A 21,168-nucleotide genomic window follows, 5' to 3' on the forward strand; every position below is an offset into this window, starting at 1 on the left:
TTAAGCTTGTTATAGAGATTAGTCCTTTTAAAATGTCAAGAAACAAGGCCTGACAAAGAAGCTTGCAACAGAGGCATTTGTTTTTCAAAACATTCCATTAGATTACAACTCACAGTCACAGGATTCACCCTACATCAGATTCTTTTACTATTTCCCCCCAGCGGAACCGCTTGTTATATAAACTTGCTTAGACTGGGATACCAAGAAAGCATCAATAGGAGCAAACGAGTTGTTTAATTCTAAAGTTCAACTATTAAAGACTTTAGTTTCAAGTTTCAAGCATCAGAACTCGATTAAAAAGTTACAACTAAATGGCTTATGGTACACCTCAGGTGTTCCAAGTGCAATGGAAAATATTATACAAAATTTATGTTCCACGGCCTCCTCTAACACGAATGTTAATGGCTCTTGATGCCATGGCCCTCAAATTTGCTCTGGCTAAAGCGAGCGAGCTCCTGTACTGCTCATCAGCAGAACTCCTTGTCCTAAAGGATTCCATGAACTCCTCTCTCTGCATTCTCAATGCCAGTGCAGCATCCTCGTCTTGGCTTGGTAACTCCCTCCTCGAGTTAATCTCTTGATTTCTGTTTGGTATTACAGAAGCTCGGACACTTTGTCTTCTCATGGAGCGAGAATTCCTTCTTTCTTGACTACTAGGACCAGATTCTGGACTGTTAAGCGCGAACACTCGTGATATTCTGCTGCTAGAGATGTTAGAATTAGCTGTAGCAGATCTTACTGGACTTTTGCGTCGAGCTTCTCTACTGTTCAAAGCTCCAGCAGCTTTTCTTGCTTCTATTTCTTTAGGAAAAAGAAGCTGAATTGTATTCCAAAGTACTGTGTTTACAGTGCAAGATCTTCCATTGCTGCAAATATCAAGTTTAACAGGAATATATCATACTTGAAACAATTGAAACACCAACTGAAATCCTTTTTAAGCTCCTCTAATTACATTTAAATAAAATATCATCCTAAGTTGTACCTTATAAGCTGCCTGCACTTGGGACATTTCTTTCCACATTTATCAGCAGCAGATCTCAGACACTTCTTGCAAAAACTAAAGACATAAAATTAACAAAATAGTCAGAGTCAATTAATTTATGAATGAATGTAACTTGATGAGAATGTCATTTAGATTCTACCTGTGACCACAAGGAGTGGTACTAGGTTCAAAACATATCTCCAAACAAATCTGCAAAAATTCAAAGAAATTATTTCTAAAATGAAATAAGAAATGCAATAAAAAAACACCCCTCTATCGATAAATGAAAAGGCACATCAAGGTTCAAGAATGGATTGACTCTTACAGCGCAAGAAAGCTCTTCACGAAGTCGATCAATGCATGGAAATGCCGATGAAGAAGAGGCTGAAACAGAACATCCCTGTTCTTCCAATCCTGCACCTCCTTTCTTCTCTGCTTTCTGAATAGATTTTGATTCTATATTCTTATCAGAAGATGAAGCAGAACATCTTGGTTCTTCTGATGCCTCAGCTCGTTTCTTATCTAAATTCTCAATGGATTTTGATTCTGCCTCCTTTTTCTCGCTTTCTACAGAGAACAACAACATCAGGAAACTATCCAATAGTCATCACTCTAATTCAAATCAGGGACTCATAATTTACCTTGTTTTGCAGTGTCATCCTCTTCATCCAGATCAAGAACAGTCACAGGTATGGACTCAGGGCTCCTCTTCTGAACCCTTCTTTTCCTGAAAAGATGCACAATTTTTTAACATTTCCCAATACCCCACAAAAAAAAGTGACTAATAATATAATCAGACTAGGTTTGATCCAAATCTGAATCCTGACATATAAGCAGTGATTGCACTATTTAGGCTTGGACTATATACATATAAATTACAACAACAACAACACCTCAGTTCCAAACAACTTGGGGTCGGGCAGTGGCGGAACCAGAACTTTTATCAATGAGATTCAAAATATAAAAAAGTAAACACATGGACAAATTAAGGGGATTCAACATCTATTACAGATCATACAAAATAATTTTAATCTTGTGTATACAATGTAATTCTTTGGCAAAGTGGATTGATCCCCTGGTTCCGCCCCAAGAGGTCGGCTATATAAATTCTCACTGACCATGTTTTACTTCATTCAAATCATTTCATGCCAATACTATGCACTATATACATATATAAATTTATTTTAAAAATTTACTGATATGTCTATACATATAAATAGTGCAAAGTACCTTCTGGAATTTGTTGGGGGAGTCTTGAAATGCAGCAAATCGGAACGTTTCTTTTGTTTAGGAAGGCGATCGGGAGTGTCTTCAACGACAAGACTGGCAATGAGAAGAGCTTCTTCGTCCCAACCAGCCATAGCAGCCACTGATCTAAAATTTGGGCTAAACATAGAATCAACTCTTTCTCCATTTTTGGGTTCTTCAGGTTGTTTCGTAGGGTCGCTTTTAGTGTTGAGGGGACTCTTGATTGAATCTTCGTTCACCATTCTATTTTTTCCTCCTACTCCCTCTGTGATGACGTTCAGAGAAAGAATAAAGAGAGGCTCTAGGGTTTAACGGTCATTTTTCTTTTGAATGAGATTCTGTAACGGTTATATTTGCGCCGATCGGGTGTGTTATGGTACATGCAGTATGCTGCACTCTTCCTTTTTCTTTTATTTATTTATTTATTTTTCCAGGAGGCTTTTGCTTATTTTTATTTTTATTTTGCTCCTTTGAAAAGGAAAAATATCCATTTAGGTCCATAGATTGTACCGAATTTCTTGTGCACACCTAAAAAAAACCATAGATATTAAAAAAGGGCAACCCGGTGCACTAAGCTATGCGTGGGATGGGGTCCGGGAAAGGGCCGGACCACAAAAAAACCAAAGATACTATCTTAGTAAAATGATCTATTGTACAGTAGCATTAAAAAGGAGTAAATACATATTATAACGGAAAAACTTTGAAGAAAAGTTAAAAGCCTGTTGTAGCATAATATAAGAACCTTTGCAGAAGGGAACTATTAAGCTATCCTAGCAATAGCATCACTCAGCAAACCATCTTTCGCACTAGAACAGGCAAAGTGATTTATGCTGAATAGTGTGAACGTGTTAATAGATAACAGTGAGACCAAAAGTCTGTCCATTTTGATATCATATTGAATCGTCTCATCTAAAAACTTAAATTATTAAAAAGCAACATTTTTTAATAATCCGTTAGATATCTGCAATGCATATAGTGATTTAATCGCATAAAAGCCAGAACTATCAATACAACCTGATGAAGATATCCTCAAAATTGTGGCATACTACACATTCAGCAACTGATAAAAGAAATCCTCAAAATTGTGGCACCAAAGCCATGTTCAATTAGTACAATCTCACTGAACATCCTGTACGTGGCAATATTGTACAACAATGGATTCTGTTCGAAAAATCATTGCTTACATGAGAATATTTTTTCAGTGTTTATGAGAGTGTTTTCTATGGCGAAGGTATATTTCCCCCTTTTCCCTACTTCTCTTCTCTATGATCCTAAAAGCACATGAAATAAATCCAATGGCAGCCATGGGATAAAATGTTCTGTAAGGAGCCAAGGCTAAGCCAGAAATAAAAGAAAAGTATCCAGCTAGAAGATAGGCAAAGCTCAGGTTTATCTCCCATCCTCGGATGCCCGGCAAAGGAAACAAGAAGAAGTTGAACTCGGGCTTTGAATCACATATACCGTGCAGCAAAACACCAACGCAAAGTACAGAATCCACAAACCATGGCAAGCTCTGACTGATTCCCATTCTCTGTGTGCACGCATACACCAAAAAAGAATGTTACAGTACTTCCAATTATTTCGAGCAACCAACAGTTTTGAGCCATAGAGATAGAGGTTCGACAATGACAAAAAAAAAATGTAAGGTAGCAAAAACCTCTTGCTCCTAAAGAAAGATAAAAAATACCTGGAGCCATGCTATAAGTGAAGGGACAAACATAAGTGTCGCAAGAAAGTGTAATACAAGCAAACCATGCCGATGGTTGAAGATCTCTAGTTGGGTTTCACCATAGCTTTTTACTGAGTCCAGACTATTAGAATTATTCTCCTGAGTGAAATGCTTGTTGATTTCACCATCATATCGGGGTATGAATTGCTCAGATCCACTCTGACTTCCGTTCCCAGATTCTATTAACTCCTTAGTCTGGGTATGGCTGCGAAATGAAGCCATCAAAAAACTGTTTACAGACAAGAAGAATTGGTTTTAGACTACCTTTGTCATAACAAAATATCAAAAATATTAGCAGGCAACAAGTAAATGTAGAGCAATTGTGAAAATTAATGTGTAATGCTGCATCTTTCATTTATGAAGATAAATGTACTTAGAAAAAGCAGTACAAGCACAGAATTTATGGCTTCTGCTTTCTTTTTGAATATACATCTCATTATTCCCAATTTATTTCTTTCCTTATACTTTTCTTTCCAGGGTGATTAATTAGATCACCCCTCTGTTCTAGTGGAACTTATTGTACCTACCTTTAGTTTGTGAAATATCTTATACCTCCACTCTATTTTTGTATGTCACCTTCCCGACACCACCCTCTTTTTCGGTTGAGTTATTACACAGACCTTCCCTTACAAGACCTTTCCTATCATTTTAGGGCCTCATAAGCAATGATAACTTGTCTACCCAACATCTTGCCACCAATTTTATTGTATTTACCTAAAACTTACGGGAAGATAAAAAGAGAAATTTGGATAAGTTTAATTACTGAAAGTGAATACTGAATAGAGACTGAGGCATTGGTTTTGTTGTATTATACCAATTAGTTAAAGTTGCTAAAAGATTCATTATACAATAGGGCCATTTTGGTAAAAGTACGCCAGAAATTAATGCAAGGAACTTCTATCATTAACAACGGGAGGGTCTATGATAATTCTAAAACTAGAAGGAAGGTCTGTTAAGTTTTGCTAAACTGAAGAGGTCAAAGTAATGACTTTTTCTTTTTTCACTTTGTCATCTTTTTACCCAACCAACTAGCACACTTCATGGCTTTTTGTCTGGTTGCCTTCAGCTTTGGACCATTTCCTCCCACTATCAATTTTGATGGGCAAAATTCTTATTTAGTAGAAGGACGTTTACGCTTTTGGCTCTAATAAAGTCACTTCTCCTCCACAACGCTTTCCCATGAAAAGGAAGAAGTATTTTCTTTTCAATTTGTTATTTATTTTGTTCAATGACTTGTGGCCAAATGTTTTATCTATTCAAAAGTTCTGAATAGGTCAGAATTCAGTTAGGAGTCAGCACACAATATTGGATATGGAGAAAAGCTTTCGGCTGGACAGGAGGGCCACGATATCAATAGTCAAGAAATGGTCCCTAGTTCTACAGCTCCAACTGAACAGAATTTTAATTTCTGGAGAATCCAGCCAAATTAATACTCCCTTTGTTTCAATTTATGTGAACCTATTTCCTTTTTAGTTCGTGCCAAAAATAATGACCACTTTACTTATTTGGAAACAATTTACCTTTTTGCAATGATTTATAGCCACACAAAATATATGTGCCTCATTTTACACAAGTTCAAAAGTCTTCTCTCTTTTCTTAAACTTCGTGCACAGTCAAATGGGTTCACATTAATTGAAACGGAGGGAGTACACAGTATAAGACCACCACAGAAAGTGGAGAAAGGGTGATATAGTTAGCACTGTACCTGGACAGAGCATTGTGGCAACACACAACATGAGAAAAGAGCAACAAAAGAAGACCCAATGCTGGATGAGTGAAGCACATTAAGGTGAAAGAGGCCAGTGTCATAACAAATAATGGATTGAATCTTATGATCCTGACAACCTGTTTCAATAGTGAAAACTTATATTAAGAAAACAAGCACAATGCCAAAAATTTAATTAAATATTGGAATTTCGACAACCACTAAGATTAGAGGACAAGGAATGCAGAATACATTCAATTTCATTTCCGAAATATAAGTACAAAGACAGCCTTCTACAAACTTATGCTTTTGCAAGTAGCAACTAAACTTACCTTGGATGATAGGAAGGCAGCGGAAAGATTAAGAAACCAATGGCCAAATAGAAAAGAGAAATTATTTCCCCGAGTTTGCGACCTGCAAAACATTATATTGCCGTTAGCCATCACATGCGGAACTAACCGTTTCTTGAAATTTCAGGTAACCATTTATATGAAAGTCTTTAACAACATAAATGCGGTATATATATTTAAGAGAGGAGCTAACCGTTTCTTGATGAATACATGTAAAGATGCACTAACGTAGAATAACAATTGGGAGGCTGATATCACCACAACCACCACTCCATTTGCACAGAAGTAACAGATTGTTGAGACAATGATGAAGCTTATGGCTGGAGGAAGGGGTAGAGAAATGAGGCAGGAAAGTACTAGAGCAAATAAGATAGGTAGCAGAGCAAAACAGAGAAAGGGCAATGGCATCCTCAAATTTGATTCCACAGCTGAAATGAGTGAAGGTATAGGCTGGTCGAGCTCCCATTGCCGTGCTTGCCGCATTAAAGCAAAAAGGACAACAGCAATTGCGAAACCAGTAATCTGCACAGGCCCATGACAGCAAATAACAATGAGCCCAATAATCAGAAAATGCACAAAGAAGCAATACCTGGACAGAGGATCATGCTGAAAAGATCAACACCAATTGTAAGAACTACATAGACATCCAGCAAACAAATAAACCTGATTCACACTACAAAAGATGGGGGCATGGAGTAACTGAACCACTGATAATACTTTGATATATCAGTCAGGAAACATGCACGGACCAGACTTCGGATGATCATAGAATCATATTTATCTGAAGAAAAGGAATATATGATTCGTTATTCCATTTACTCAGTGCAAATAAGTTTTGCGCTACATGCTTGACTATTTGACGAAGGATCGTAGACGACACCATACTTCATTCTTCCTTCATTTTTTGATAAGGTCATTCTTCCTTCATAAATGAACCATGTAACAAAGTGCTCAAGAGTTTGGGAAACAAACCACTATTGAATGAAAAATCAAAGGCATCCTAAATCCATGAAGCTTTACGGTTTCCGTTTTCAAGTTTGGCATTATGTATGTAAATGAGTAATTTAAAGTATATTATACCTTCGGCGTTTTAATTGTCCTGAGATTGAGTAGCCACAAGAAAGATTTGCAGTGGAGTATATATGAAATTTATCACTGGATGTCTGCGGGTAAATTTTAGTTTGATAGAGGAAGGTCATGCCACAGCCTAAATCTGAAACCTTGAAACTTGTGAAAGGTTTACCGATCAGTTTCATTTGTAAGTGCCGAAGAAGGTTTTAACTTAAATCCACACAGACAGAGAGTTATAAATAGCTCAAACAGCAAGGAAGGAGGACTGTTGAGGACTAGACTTTTGAGGTATAACGGTAGAATGTAGCTTAACTGAATGGAACATAGAAGAATCTCTTAAACATGAAATATTTAAATTGTTGGGCGTGACAATCAAATGGGAGATTCTGTGCCACCATCAGTATCCTCAAATGGTATTAAAGCAAAGTCGCCAGTGAAATGCAAGAATTATATGCATGAAAAGCAAAGTCTCTGGCTGCATGGTATAAAAAACTTCCAGACCCAATGAGATGGAATTAAATTTGCATTCACCTCTGAGAAATATAGAAGCAAAAATCTTTGAGCTGCAGCAGTGACATTAACACCAATGCTTGTTTTGTATGAACAATGTGGATCAATCTGTACATAAGATGGAAAAATATTAAAATAAAGTCATGACAGAGCTAAGAACAGAGCAGCAGTCTATATCAACTTTCTGAGGGAACAAGAAACTAACGGGTTTGTTATAATACCAGCAACAAAACGTTGGTCTTTTCTGAACCTAGGCTGGAACTCCAGAGTGCTGGAGAGGAATCCACAAGAATCGTTTCCGAGAATAGATTAGGAAAAACATGGAGACCAGATGTGACATCCCAAGCAAGTGCTACAGGAGGGAAACAGCGAAGTTTACACAGCCCTACATCCAAAAGAATAAGTTACATTAGCAGCACAAATAAATAACAGTAACTGAGACATTAAATCTTCTATAAGAAACTCATTGGGTTAGATTAAAACTCAGCTGAATAAACTAAAGGGATACTTTTGACTTGGTTACTTCGTCTGCAATTATATATGAAGGTGGCAAGTTGAAAGTGTGCCGGATACATGTGATTTACCAGTTATTATACAACAATTTCTATTCAAAGATCTCTTAAATGGGGAAGATTGAATAGCAGTTAAAGGGAGGTGAGAAAACATAAACCTCCTTACATTGGTATTGCATTTACTTAGAAAAGGTGTGGAATTCAAACATAAAATTCCCTCCTAGAAATTCCTCATACATCAATTCCACCAATAATTACAGGAATTAGGAGGGACTGGTGGAAGACTGGAAAGTAACAGAACACCAAGTAAAAGAGTACAAAATGCTTTACTGGTTAAAAGAAACAGTACAAGATGCGTTTTGCTAAAAGGAAGAAAATCTTACTGTCAATTTCCATCTCTCCAGATTCATCAGAAGTGAACTCTGACTTTCTTATTCCACAACCAGTTGTTTTGACTGACAACGTCACAGGCATGAGGCCCAAGCTAACAGAGAAAGACAGATTAAGTGCAAGAGGGTGATCCTCCTTCAACATCATCTCCTGCAAATTTTGAACCCAAAAAAAAAATGTATTCAAAGGTAAATATAATTCGAACTTTCCTTGACCCTTTTTAGTAAGTAAGATGCACCCATACAAACCTTTGAAAAATACATAGCCTGAATCAAGGACTGAGAAGATAAGATTGTGTCCCCATCCTCTGGATTGAAAAATTGCCCAACTCCCATGGAAGTGGCCGGTGGAGGCCTTCCTGAAACAGCCTGAAAATCATAAAGTCATCATGAGAATGTTGCTCGAACTAATCAGTCAAATTAGCAACCCAGGAGCTAAGCACAATTAACAGTCAACAGAAAGAGAAACAGAACTTTCCATCTGAAATTTTTATTCCAAGACCAAATTTGCACATTGCACTGCAAAAGCTCATGAATATGTATAAAATACTGCAAAAAGGATCTGTCGGCAACTATACCATAAAAGGAAGAAGACAAGTGTAATTTTCTGTTTAAAACACATTGAGAGAAAAAGACGGTTCCCTCCCTGTATTCTACATCTTTTTCAACATTTAGTATGCGTCTCTCTGCAGTATTTGCCCCGTTACCAATGTGATTAGCAAATATCCTTAAAAAACTAGAAGTGGATAGACTAGCAAGAAGAAAGCCAGAGAGTAGTGACTCATGACCGCAATAACCAATCATTTGTACAGAAAATATTTTATTCAGAAAAGTGATAAAAAATGGAAGTACAAGCAACTATTTCACTGAGTATCTCCAGTTAAAAAAAGCAATCATTCAAACAACTAACTTAAAGGGTGAAGCTATGCAGTTCTGAAAGTTAATGCTTTGTCAAACCGGTCGCAGAAGATTATACACCAAAAAAATGTTTAATATGGTTATTGACAATTTGAACTCTGTATTTGCAACAGAACCTTCTAGCTTCTTTTTACCATTACAAGTAATGTAACTAGCATCAAAAGATTGAAGACTGGTTTAAAAACCCGAAAAAAACAGAGATCCGAAGCTCCTTGTATTACTCAGTAATCAGTTCCAGGGGCTAAACAACAAACAGGAAGAAGGAAAGGCATGAACTTCAACACCATTGATTCTCTCACGCATCAATTTTGTTTTTCCAGATGCACTCCACCATATAATAAAATACAAAAATCTTTATGGTTTTCAATAAAAGCCTCTCATGTAAGTGGCAAGGCAACCTGAAATCATGCATAAGCTCACTCGTCGACGACAGAACCTGCATCTTAAGAAGATACTGATTTTTTTGCCCATTTTTTAATAGTAAAAACCTACTACATGGAGCAGTTATCACGAAGGGAAGAAAAGAGGGAGGTCTGAAAAAGGTTTGGCACAACAAGCCTCTAGAAGTAGCTTTGTCGCTTCGTGTGCAAGCGGAATGCTATCTCCAAAGGTAGATAATTTAAGAAAAAGGAGAATATCTGCTAGTTGGTGTTGCATGCGAAGATTTAGAGAATACTAATCATCTCTTATTGCATTGCAAGTTGGCTTCACAGATCTAGGCCCTTGTTTTCTCATGTGTGCTATCAAGAACAGTGAAGGAACCAACCATGAGGTGGAGAATGCAGAGATTGGAAGTGAAAAAAAAGCAACTGGTATACATTACCATTGTGTCTCTTTAGCATATGGAATGAACGAAATAGAAATTTGTTTTAAAATAGTGAGAACAAGTAGAAAACATTAAAGATCTTCCTTGTTTCATTAGTATTTTTTGGTCTAAGGAGAGAATTCCATGCTGTATACAGTGGACAAACTGGTCATGAAGAAATGCTGAATAAGACACTTCTGGAAAGGAAAGACGAAAGTTAAATGTACGGAAAAGGCCTAAAAATGCCACTCAACTAACATGAATGGCCTATCTATGCCATCCGTTAAAAGGTCGCCCTATTCATGCCACTAACGTTATACTTTTGGCCTATTTATGCCACTAGCGATATACTTTTGGCCTATTTATGCCATTGTCTACTAACAGTTCCAAAAGGCAATGGCATAAATAGGCCAAAAGTATAACGTTAGTGGCATAAATAGGCCAAAAGTATAACGTTAGTGGCATGAATAGGGCGACCTTTTAACGGATGGCATAGATAGGCCATTTATGTTAGTTGAGTGGCATTTTTAGGCCTTTTCCGTTAAATGTATAAAGCATTTCTGGAGCGGACATTGTGAACTGAAATCTTAGGCCGCATAACATGGCGCTAGAAAGTGAAGTTCCTTTAACCTTTATTGGTAAAGTACAGAAAGTAAAGTCCTATCTCACATTATAAAGATGTGACGGGAAATAACTTCTAACAGATACGAACACCTACAAAGATTTCCCAAGATAGCAGGTCTCATGACTAAACAGAATCTAAAGCATATCTGAAACCCTGTGAACAAGTACCAGGCGAGATGCCACTGAGATGGTCAGAAATCTGAAGCCACGCATATCCTTTGGATGCAGCCAAAATACAGCAGAAGGAGGTGCCTGCTCAGTCTGAGTACCTGGTTCAACCTATTGAAAAGACACCACCCTTTAGGAAAAATTTCAATCAAACTAGCTCATAATAACATCACAGAGCATTTGGAAGACAGTGTACATAACCAAGTACCTGCCTTGGAGCTGGTCCAGATGGAATTTGCACCATCTTTGATGTAACTTCTAAAACCCGTTTATTAGTCGGTAACGTGGAAACTGAAGATCCTTTCTCGGGCCAAAGGTGCAGTCGTACACCGGAACATGGAGAAAGATTTGTGACAAAAACAAAGTGGTTTTTGCCATTAGATCCCTGAGTATGCAAGTAAGTTATGTTATAAACTGGACAAGAAGCATCAAATTTTATGCTACACATTCTTGGTTGCTGCATCCAAGCTATCAAAGCAAGTTAAGGAGTCCCTCAAATAATTTACATTTGACCTTTTCCCAGAAGAGTACAAGCATTTGTCTTGAAGATAGAAAACACAACGTAAGCAAGCACCCTATGAAAGATATGAACAGCGTGAACTTTTTATAAATGATAAAAGGAAGCTGACCAACTTCTCAATATCCAACCACCGCCTCCTCCCATCCATTGCTAAAACTGTAACAGTGGTTGTCTCGATGTATAAATCTCTTTCAAGTGCATCATCACTCCAATGAATGCTACGGGGGCAAGCATACATGCTGTGCGCCTGAGATCCTGCACCACAATCCACCCAAATTGTTGCCCAGATACAAGAACACATGTAAGCATGTAAATGCATCTTTATATATTTTAACACTATATAAGGATCTGTTCCTCTGAATAAAGTAGATATAGAGAGTTGGTCTGAGAATACCAGATTCAGCTTCTCCAGTTTCGATTGGTATATGGGGCAGCTGCGGTTGCTTTAACCAATTAAAATTTGGAGGTATTCCACTGTGAAGCATTTTTGTGAAGATTGTCAGCCTCGTCCGAACATCAGATATAGGCTGACCGGTCTCCTGGTCTATCAGGCTAAGAAGAGTATGTGATACCTGAAAAAGTTGATGTTGAAATTCAAAGCTATTCTATTACAAATTTAATTGGGGACTCTTGGGAAAAATTTCACTTACTTGGACCACGAGCTGATTACACCACAAAATAACCTGGTGTTCCATTGATAACCACACATTTTTCATGCCCGTGCTACTAATCATAAGGCCATGGGTAGGAGGCACAATACCATCAAGTGATTGTAACTTTGACCGAACCTAAAAATGAAAAGTTATTGAAGCTAATGGTAAATATTTAGTCAAGTAATACGTAACTGTTAGCTCACATAAAGGGCATTGGTGGGGCAAGAGAAAGTACAACATCCAAAGACCAAAATACACAAATATCAGCCGGAGATACTATCTGGCTCATTGAAATAAAGTATACTTAAATCATTATAAGGGTCTATCCGTTTAAATAAAGTATGCTTTAATCGTCATATGGAGACAAAGGTTAAGGATAAGTCAAAAGTGAAAGTTAGCAAACGTAGAACCATTAGAAAGAACAAAACTCTACTATAAGTTAACATTAGTCCAAGATGGAGAATAAGTTCTAGAGCTACTTCTCTTTACAAGCTAATAGAGCAGTGCATTCAACAGCAATAGCATGGCAGTTACTAAGTTAAACCCCTGAACATAAAAATATTTTGTTTACCAATCAAAAAGAATTTTATGTTTAGTCAGTTTCCTCTAAAAGTAACCAACAACCATTCACTTCAAAAATATTTGATTGAAGATCAATAACTGCGGTTTCCTACTGGAATTGCATGGAACGGAAAGAAGGGAAATGAAATTATACCCGTTGTAAGCCTTACATTTTTCTTTGCCAATTATATTTCAGATTTTCACCATCATGTACTTGAAACGTAAAAAATCAAATAGAAGAAGTACCTGGTAATCATGATAACCACCAGAAACTGAGACGACAACAACATGAGAAAGTGCTGGATCAGACAGATAATGTCCTGATCGAGAAGTTTGGACCTCATATCCTTTCCTCCATGCGTAATTTACAAGTGCATAATACTGACCAAGTGATGGCTGCAAAGCCAGAGGAGGCGACCTGGATAAGGCACAAAAAAGAATTAGTCATTTATAGCATAGAAGTGTAACGATATAATAGCCTTCCAAGAGTAGAGCAATTTACTGGTGCGGAGAAGAAAGTGTCAGAACAGTTTCAACAGCAAATTTCCTCAAATGTGGGTGGACAATCGCAGCTCTAGCAACAAAACCACCCATTGAATGACCAACCAATATTACACTTCTCGGAGGACTCCTAGACGCAGCAGCACCTTCCTTAACTCGTGCATCGTAGGACTCTTTATAGTGATCCAAAATCTAAAAGCAGGAAGATGTAAATAGAAACACAGACATGAAAAATTCAAGGCGATAAAAGGGGACTGAGAGCAAAAGAGGAGCAGGAAGGAAGTAGAGAGGAATATAAAACGTAGAACTGTAAGTCTTCAATCTTCACTGAATTTATTAAACAACAATAACCATGCATATAAAAGATCTAGACTAGTAGAATGCACCCAAAAGGGTAGAAAATGACGACGCTTTCCAAAAGATGGCAAAATCAATTCAAATGAGGAAGTTCTAAAACTTCCAATATTAAGGAACAAACTCAAATAAAGCTCCCCATCACTTAAAAAATCTTTTTTGATCTCTTGCCTCACCCACCAGACATGTATGTGTAACGGAAGCCCCTGCTTAATACTAGAGTACCAGAGGTGTCAAACAGTCCAAGACTAGATTAATCTACATTACTGGCAAATAAATTAGTAAATGACAATAAAACCAAGTCAAGTAACCTGACACAAAATATTTTCCAAAAATAACTTCCATCTGGACAGCACTTCCAAGCATGTTTATCAGTATCAAGTTTGAGCTATATGCTATTACTGGTGTTTCCATTGTCTGAGGCATTAAAGTTGTAAACATATATGTTTAACATTGGATCTATCTGGTTAAATGAGCTATAATCTGTCTTTGCTTATCATCTAGTCATTGTTCCAATGAGGATAGGAAAAGCATAAACTTCATAGGTATTATCATATTGATATATTCCTCAATTTTCACTTTTGATGCTTTATGCAGCTTTACCTTAGCAAGGATTCGTGAAATTCTAGACGGCATTTCTAGATTCTTATATTAGTTCTTTTTCTTTCGTTTTCCCTGCTAAATAGTTATACAGACCCGCAAAAATAATGGTTTCTCTTTCTCAATGGAAGCACTTGAATAATAACTTATAGACTTGCAACTCTAAGAAAACTGTCTCAGCACTTCCAATCTGAAAGGACAGCATATTTTTTTTCATTAATGTATTCCCAGTAAGTTATGTCCTTTTTCTCCAGACTTGCTTATTAGCAAATGTAAGTATCATCATCCATGCTTAGTGGTTAGTGTTACTGTTAATAAGCAACCAGAAGATAAGACTAAGCACGTAGATTCTAGTTTCTCTCGTTTTATGGGAAATCTAACCATGCATCATCAATCTATAAGAACCCACAGACTTGCAGATATCCTTTAAAAAGTTCTTTAAGATTGTCACTGTCAACATCAAATAATCCAGTCTATTTCCTACAGAAAGAAAACCATAGTAAAACGCACAAAAAGAAAACGGTGAATCATATTAACTTAAGCAAATTGGTATTTTACATTCAACTTTTAATTATATCTTCTCCCTTTTCCAGGAAAGCATCCTGTATTCATCTCTGTGTTACATTGGATAAACTATGGAATCACGCAACAAAGATTGTCAACACATTCCCTCAAATTAATGCCAATAAAGAGACACTCTACTTGAGCAAGAAAAGCTATACCCTGTGAATGGCATATACAACATAATCAGTGTGTTCTTCAAGAATTCGGCCATCCATTGCAGAATGTTCACCTTCAAGATCCACGGTAAACCAGTCAAGCATGGATGTATATTGATAGGGCAAAGGAGTGTTGGTGACATCAGAATCTACTCCCTCTCCGAGACTTAGAGAGGCTTCTTGGTAAAAACTACGTTCAAGAGGACCTCCTTGATAAGCCCTATCAGATTCTGCAGCCACAGATCTCACCTGTAAAAGTGTTTAAAAAGGATTAGAAGCAAAGCCAATAAAACGAGAACAAGTAATGCATTAACATGTCTTGCACTCATCTTATGATGCCACATACATTCACATAACAAGCAGTTAATATTCAATCACATGATCCCCCCCCCCCCCACCCACACACACACACACACACTCTAGTGAAAAAGCACAGGTGCAACCTCCACATCAGATTTTCTAGAATAAGTCAATCAATCAGCAGTTGTCGCAGTAAGAACAGTAGAGAGAAGGATGAAAGGTGGAAACGAACGAAGAGTAAATTAGGGGTTTTCTTTCAAAAAAGGTAATTCAAAATTACAAACAATATTAGGAATAAAATAATAAGAATCTTGGTCAAACCAAAAGTGCTTATAAGCTGAAACGCCACCCTGATTTTGGCTTATAAGCATTTTTGGTGCTTACCTTGGTATCAACTGATTGATGTCAGCCCCCAACAGAAAGGTAAGATCCATAACTTGTTAGCTATTTCCACTATTATAATCTTTTACTTGTACGTGAAACAAGATGTTCAATTGGTTCACACATATATATACCATTTACTTAGACTTCATTAATTACTACTTCTTTCTGGTTTAATTTGATGCAGTCACAACTCGCAGAGAAAACAAATATAACGTTTTAACATCACTTTTGTTGTCTTTAAGACAAGTAGAATTACTTTTTATAGTATATAGTTTTAGCATCCGTGAATCAAAGTTGACTTGTGTTATGCTTTCAAAGTGCCAGAAGCATATGAGAAAACAGTTCCAAGGATATAAGATTTTTCTTGTGTTTTCAACATTTTATGTTCTGTATCTGCTCATCTGTCATGAGTCATTACTAAATGCACACATATGACACCTCGTTCGATCTAAATGGAATTGGTAATGCACTAATAACATTCCCAGATGGAAAATTTGACGCAAAAAAAGCTAATAAGAATAGATACTACACTTGATCTAAGCCAAAAGACCAAACAAGGTATAGATTTGACAATAAACATAGGCATATGATGGAAATACTGTTTTGAAACATTTGAGGTCATAAATAAGAAACTTGCCTGTTTGTAGCTACCACCATTGCCAGGGATAAAAAGAACAGGAACCCCAGTAAGCTTCTTAAGATGATCGTTGAAATCAATCTTTCTCCATCCTTCATGGTACAGATGTAATCCGTACTTTGTGGACGACACATTTGCCGGTGTAGGTATAGGTATGTAAGTAGGATACATGTATGTCATGGTACAACCATTAGATATGGGTTTTATCATGCCATAAAGACCAGCTAGACCTATCCATAACGCAAGTAGAACCATCGCAGCCACTCTGAATTTCGCCCTAAAACCTTCCATGCTTTGGCTCACACTCCCCCCCATCCACTTCATCTTGATCCTTCAATATCCTACCAAATAAATTAGCACATTGACCAGAAAACTTAGTATTCTTAAAGAGTTTAAGCTCTATGTGTTAACGGTATAAAAAATATTTGCACAATCAGCTCACTTAAAAGTTAATTACAGGTAACTCTAGTTAATAGCATTGATTGGTAAGCTAGAATAAATGGACAATAAGCTACTATAACAGGTTGAGTTACACTATGGTGTAAAAATCATTGCACTGTACATAACTCAAATCCATTCTCAAATTGTACAAGATATAACGACTTACTCCATTACACAGATCTTTCACCAAGAAAGTAAAAGGTTTGAATTGGGTCTTGGGGGTTTTAGTCTTTGAGAACAACTTACAAACATGATATGTGCATTGAAGCTTTCTACAGTGCAAAGAAGAAGAAAGGTACTAAGATGTACCTGATTGGAGATCTACAGTTTCAAGCGTTGGACTCTTTACAAACTCGAGCGAACAAGAATCAACACACACGGTACAGAATGAGTGTGAAGTAATAGAAAAGTCTGATTTATTTACCTTCCCAGAAAAGGAGATAAAATCCAATTTTAGGAAAGGCGTGTGTACTGGTCTCACTGTATGTAACTGGATGAAACTACTGGAGTCTTCACTTGAACTTCCTTATGTCCATTTATTTCATGTACAGGAAAATCAGCTCATCCGATTGGATCTTGCCATAACAAGAACCAGATCGGGAGAGAGGGAAGAAGATTTAAAAACCCACAAAGAAAATGGAAAGGGGTTAGAAAAGAAAGTGGAGTGAATTGGAAAGGGGTTTAAAAAGGAAAGTATCTAATGATTGTAATTTCAGATACTGCGGGTATTTTTTGTACTAGCTCTTTTGCTTTTTCGGAGATATACGTGTATCAACGATAATAATAATAATAATAATAATAATAATAATAATAATAATAATAATAATAGGAGCAGACTTAATAAAAACAATGAAGAAAGATGAAACAAGAGATTTTAAAGACATTATCATTTCACATCATTACTTTGTGATGTTTTACCATTTTCGTCCTGTCCTGGAATATTATTTATGTTATCTTAATTACTCTTTCGGCCTTAATTTATTTAATACTTTTTACTTAATTATTTTTTCGTCTTAATTTATTTGACACTTTTTAGTTATTGAATATAATCTAACTAATATTTGCAGCTAAATTAAACTGGATAAAACTTACTTTTCTAAGTTAAGAAGATGTTTAGAAAAAAAAAAAAAGTTCCGTGTCCATTAGTCGTTATTTTCCTCACATCAAATTGGTGAAATAACATATTTTTAAATTTTAGTTAAAATTTATTTAGTTTGAATCTCGAAAATAAATAAAAAAAATAGGGATAAATTCTTCTATCTAAGTTAGCAGGCAACCGGACGACATGACTGCTTGCTGAACAGGGGTAAAATTGAAATTTTCTCTTTAACATGTTGTAATTATGGTACCCTCCAATAGGGAATACTTTTAAGTTCCCTATGCGGCGCATCACCTTACCTTTTGAAAATGCTTTTTGCAACTTGTGGGACCCATTCATCTATTTTGTTACACCAGCACATCAATGTTCTTCCTTTGTGTTAGATTATGTGACTGCCACGTTTTTGTAAGATGGTTTTATTTGTTAATAGCCATAGATATCACCAAAAAAATTGAAATAAAATAAACATTACTTCATGACATATTTCTTTTGTGAGCAAAATTTTTTGCCTAAATATTTTCTACGTATATTAAAACTGCACTCCTTTTGCCAACTATTTTTCACGTATATAGCAATATTATTGCACTCCTTTTTTTATTTATGTATTTTAAAGTATGATTAGATGTAACTTATATATATATATATATATATATGCATAATTGTAAGGATAGCATACTGCATCGGATTAAATCCTCAATATTATAATTTTACAAGTTAATTTATTTAAAGCCAAATTAAATTCAAATTATGCAACTAAACTTATACAAATTTACGTAGCTTTTTTTTAGGAAAAACTGATGGAGTTATAGAGATTAAAAAAGAAAATAAAAAAAGGTTAAAATATATGCGTTAATGTTCAATTTAAAACAATTTTAATTTTGAGGGGTTATTCTCATTAATTAAAAATATAACACAAACTCCTAAATATGCTCTGAAGAATAACTATTAGTTAGATTATCTAATATGGTAAATGATTGCAAGTAAAGATAAAGAAATTATGAAGAAATAAAATTCTATCCTACAAAACTACATGACCAACCCGACAGATGAGGTGAGAACTTGCATGGTTAGTTACTTGATTAATATTATTGAAGTGTAGATGCTTGAATATTATACAAAATTTGTAGTGCTTTTAGACCATTTTTTGGCAACTTGGAGTATATTTCAAGGATAATAGCAAATGTATCATAACTTTACAATCTTATAATTTTAAACTTTTAATTTGTTTTAATTGGAGCATAGACAGTTGGTAGATACTCTTGATAACTTTGTATTTTTCTTTTATAAAGTTATCTAACTATCTATGTTGATTGATCTTGTTAATCTTTTACGCTCTAAAGTCTGAATTTACACCATATAAAATATGAATAGTGTAAGCCTAAATTCTCTTATACTTATAATTCTTTTAGTCTTCTTTGTATTCCCTATGGTTCATTTTTTTTTTTATCTTGACCTGTTAAATATTCGACTTTTGATTCAATAATTATGTATTAGGGTAGAGTCGATAACTCAGGAAGACGTGTACAATTCAGAACGATTTGAAAAATTTCCGTGTAGTAAAATATTTTTCTTTTAATGAGAAGTCAAATTAAAAATATTAATTTAGGATATTCAGAAAAATACTTGACATAATTTTTGTCATAAATTTTGATGGAGCATAAAAAAAATTCAATATTATGATTGAAAAAATTGGTGATTGTCAGAATTTTTTGGTGGCGTGAGCCTATTTTCACAAAATATAAACGGTGGTTTAGAAAAAGTCCATCGTACATAATTTCTTGCTATTAGTAAGGGATAAAAACATACTTGCATATTGGGCACGTGCTGGCACGGGTAATCCATCATCTAGTATTTTTAGAAAGAAGAGTAGTTAGTGTGCGTTATCTCGACAATGAATGCAAACATTCATTTCTTTAGTTTTTGTTAATTGGTTGGAATGTTAAATCAAATTCAATGATATTGAAAATAACTAAAAACACATCATCGGGAACATCGAACTCCTTTCTTCACACCAACAGAAACCAATTAAGTATACGAATGCTACGTCAAGCTTCATAGTTTAAAGTAAAAAGGTTAAATATACCCATTTATTTTTATATATTGTTTATATTTAAACTCTTTTATACTATCGTACCAAATTTACCTTTATCGCTATACTATCAGGTCAAATTTACCCCTACAATCAGCAAACTTTTAAAAATATCCTTTCATTTGTTAAGTAATCCAAAATCTCCTAAATGCCTTTTATTTAAATCACTCGATCTTCTTCTTGGTCCACTATTTTTGAATTAATTGGCATTTACCTGCTTTCTGAATTAGAGAAAAAAATAAGATTAAAAAATATTAAATAATACAATCGAATAAACAAAGTATAGTAAATTAAAAAATCTAAATTATGTAGCTTTTCTAAATTCTAAAAGTATTTACAACACCCCGAATTTTAATGAATTTGTTGCACCAAATGTATGGAGACTTTGCAAGTATTAGTGAGTGAAGTTGAAGTTTCTTAGAGACTTTACATTGTCTAATTCAACTTTGCTTTAATTAAATGTCATATATTTTGCACTCTTAAGTTAGTCGATCGAACTCTATACTAACCAGGCAATGACAAAATATATTTGAATATACATGATGATCAGCTACATATCATACACAATAAATAGACCCACTAAATTCTACGCTATGTATATGATTGAAAAATAAATAAAATTTTAAACCAATTTTATTTATTACAAAAAGAGGAATGGGTGCATTGATAATAAAAAAAAAATTATGAATAATTTGTATAATCTAGTAATTTTAGCATTCACATCAATAGTAATTTTTAAAATTAAAATAGTGGACCAAGAAGAACAACAAGTGATTTAAATAAAAGGAATTTGGGAGATTTTGGATTACTTAACAGATCAATGGGTATTTTTAAAAATTCGCTGATTGTAGGGGTAAATTTAGCACGATAGTATAATGATAGGGATAAATTTGGTCTGATAGTATAACGGAGGTTAAATACAGACAATATATGAAAGTAGAGGGGTATATTTGGCCCTTTTCCCTAATTTAAATGAAAATTGGGAACTCATTTGACTGAGCACGCCATAGTTTAAATGCTACGTCAATTTATGTAAACCCATTTGACTGAGCACAGAGTTTAAGGAAAAAGAAAAAACTTTTGAACTTGTGGTGTAAAATGAGACACATATATTTTGTGTGACTATAAATCATTGCATAAAGATAATTGTCTCCAAATAAGGAAAGAGATCATTCTTTTTGACAAATACTAAAAAGTAAATAGGTTCACATAAATTGAAACGGACGGAGTATTTATTACATATAATGGTTTTACCTCGTTGACAAGGCTATATTATATATAATCCATCTCCTCAAGCTT

General features: G+C 35.3%; 2 protein-coding genes across 5 annotated transcripts; both read right to left on the minus strand.

Annotated features, from left to right (window-relative positions):
* Positions 1 to 229: 229 nt before the first annotated feature.
* LOC104087316 (putative E3 ubiquitin-protein ligase RING1a) lies at positions 230 to 2,683 on the minus strand. Its single transcript, XM_009591738.4, has 6 exons — positions 2,213 to 2,683; positions 1,624 to 1,709; positions 1,308 to 1,549; positions 1,143 to 1,192; positions 983 to 1,057; positions 230 to 866 (listed from the first exon to the last, which is right to left on the minus strand). The coding sequence occupies exons 1-6, from the start codon at positions 2,470 to 2,472 to the stop codon at positions 368 to 370; spliced, it is 1,212 nt and encodes a 403-aa protein (XP_009590033.1). The 5' UTR covers positions 2,473 to 2,683; the 3' UTR covers positions 230 to 367.
* A 608-nt stretch (positions 2,684 to 3,291) lies between these two features.
* LOC104087315 (uncharacterized) lies at positions 3,292 to 17,373 on the minus strand. 4 transcript variants are annotated; one of them, XM_009591735.4, is made up of 19 exons: positions 17,106 to 17,373; positions 16,241 to 16,581; positions 14,923 to 15,168; positions 13,248 to 13,438; positions 12,992 to 13,163; positions 12,182 to 12,319; positions 11,926 to 12,103; positions 11,641 to 11,786; positions 11,220 to 11,396; positions 11,012 to 11,122; positions 8,746 to 8,865; positions 8,491 to 8,647; positions 7,817 to 7,980; positions 7,617 to 7,703; positions 6,208 to 6,536; positions 5,997 to 6,078; positions 5,665 to 5,804; positions 3,918 to 4,188; positions 3,292 to 3,761 (listed from the first exon to the last, which is right to left on the minus strand). In XM_009591735.4, the coding sequence occupies exons 2-19, from the start codon at positions 16,562 to 16,564 to the stop codon at positions 3,429 to 3,431; spliced, it is 3,366 nt and encodes a 1,121-aa protein (XP_009590030.1). In that variant the 5' UTR covers positions 16,565 to 16,581; positions 17,106 to 17,373; the 3' UTR covers positions 3,292 to 3,428. The 4 variants fall into 4 exon arrangements, with proteins under 4 accessions (XP_009590030.1, XP_009590029.1, XP_009590032.1 ...); XM_009591734.4 differs by having other exon boundaries at positions 16,241 to 16,571; positions 16,991 to 17,373; XM_009591737.4 differs by having other exon boundaries at positions 3,918 to 4,164; positions 16,991 to 17,373.
* Between the last annotated feature and the right edge of the window lie 3,795 nt (positions 17,374 to 21,168).

The sequence above is a fragment of the Nicotiana tomentosiformis genome, chromosome 2, assembly GCF_000390325.3.
Source record: "Nicotiana tomentosiformis chromosome 2, ASM39032v3, whole genome shotgun sequence".
Classification (NCBI taxonomy): domain Eukaryota; kingdom Viridiplantae; phylum Streptophyta; class Magnoliopsida; order Solanales; family Solanaceae; genus Nicotiana; species Nicotiana tomentosiformis.

Coding starts and splice junctions, on each gene's coding strand:
- LOC104087316 (XM_009591738.4), bottom strand. CDS start 2,472: ATGGTGAACGAAGATTCAATCAAGAGTCCCCTCAACACTAAAAGCGAC. Junction 1,193..1,307: donor GTGAAGAGCTTTCTTGCGCT/GTAAGAGTCAAT, acceptor GAATTTTTGCAG/ATTTGTTTGGAGATATGTTT. Junction 867..982: donor AAGTGCAGGCAGCTTATAAG/GTACAACTTAGG, acceptor TGATATTTGCAG/CAATGGAAGATCTTGCACTG.
- LOC104087315 (XM_009591735.4), bottom strand. CDS start 16,564: ATGAAGTGGATGGGGGGGAGTGTGAGCCAAAGCATGGAAGGTTTTAGG. Junction 11,397..11,640: donor GGTTGGATATTGAGAAGTTG/GTCAGCTTCCTT, acceptor TTGCATACTCAG/GGATCTAATGGCAAAAACCA. Junction 6,537..7,616: donor TGCTTCTATATTTCTCAGAG/GTGAATGCAAAT, acceptor GGGCCTGTGCAG/ATTACTGGTTTCGCAATTGC.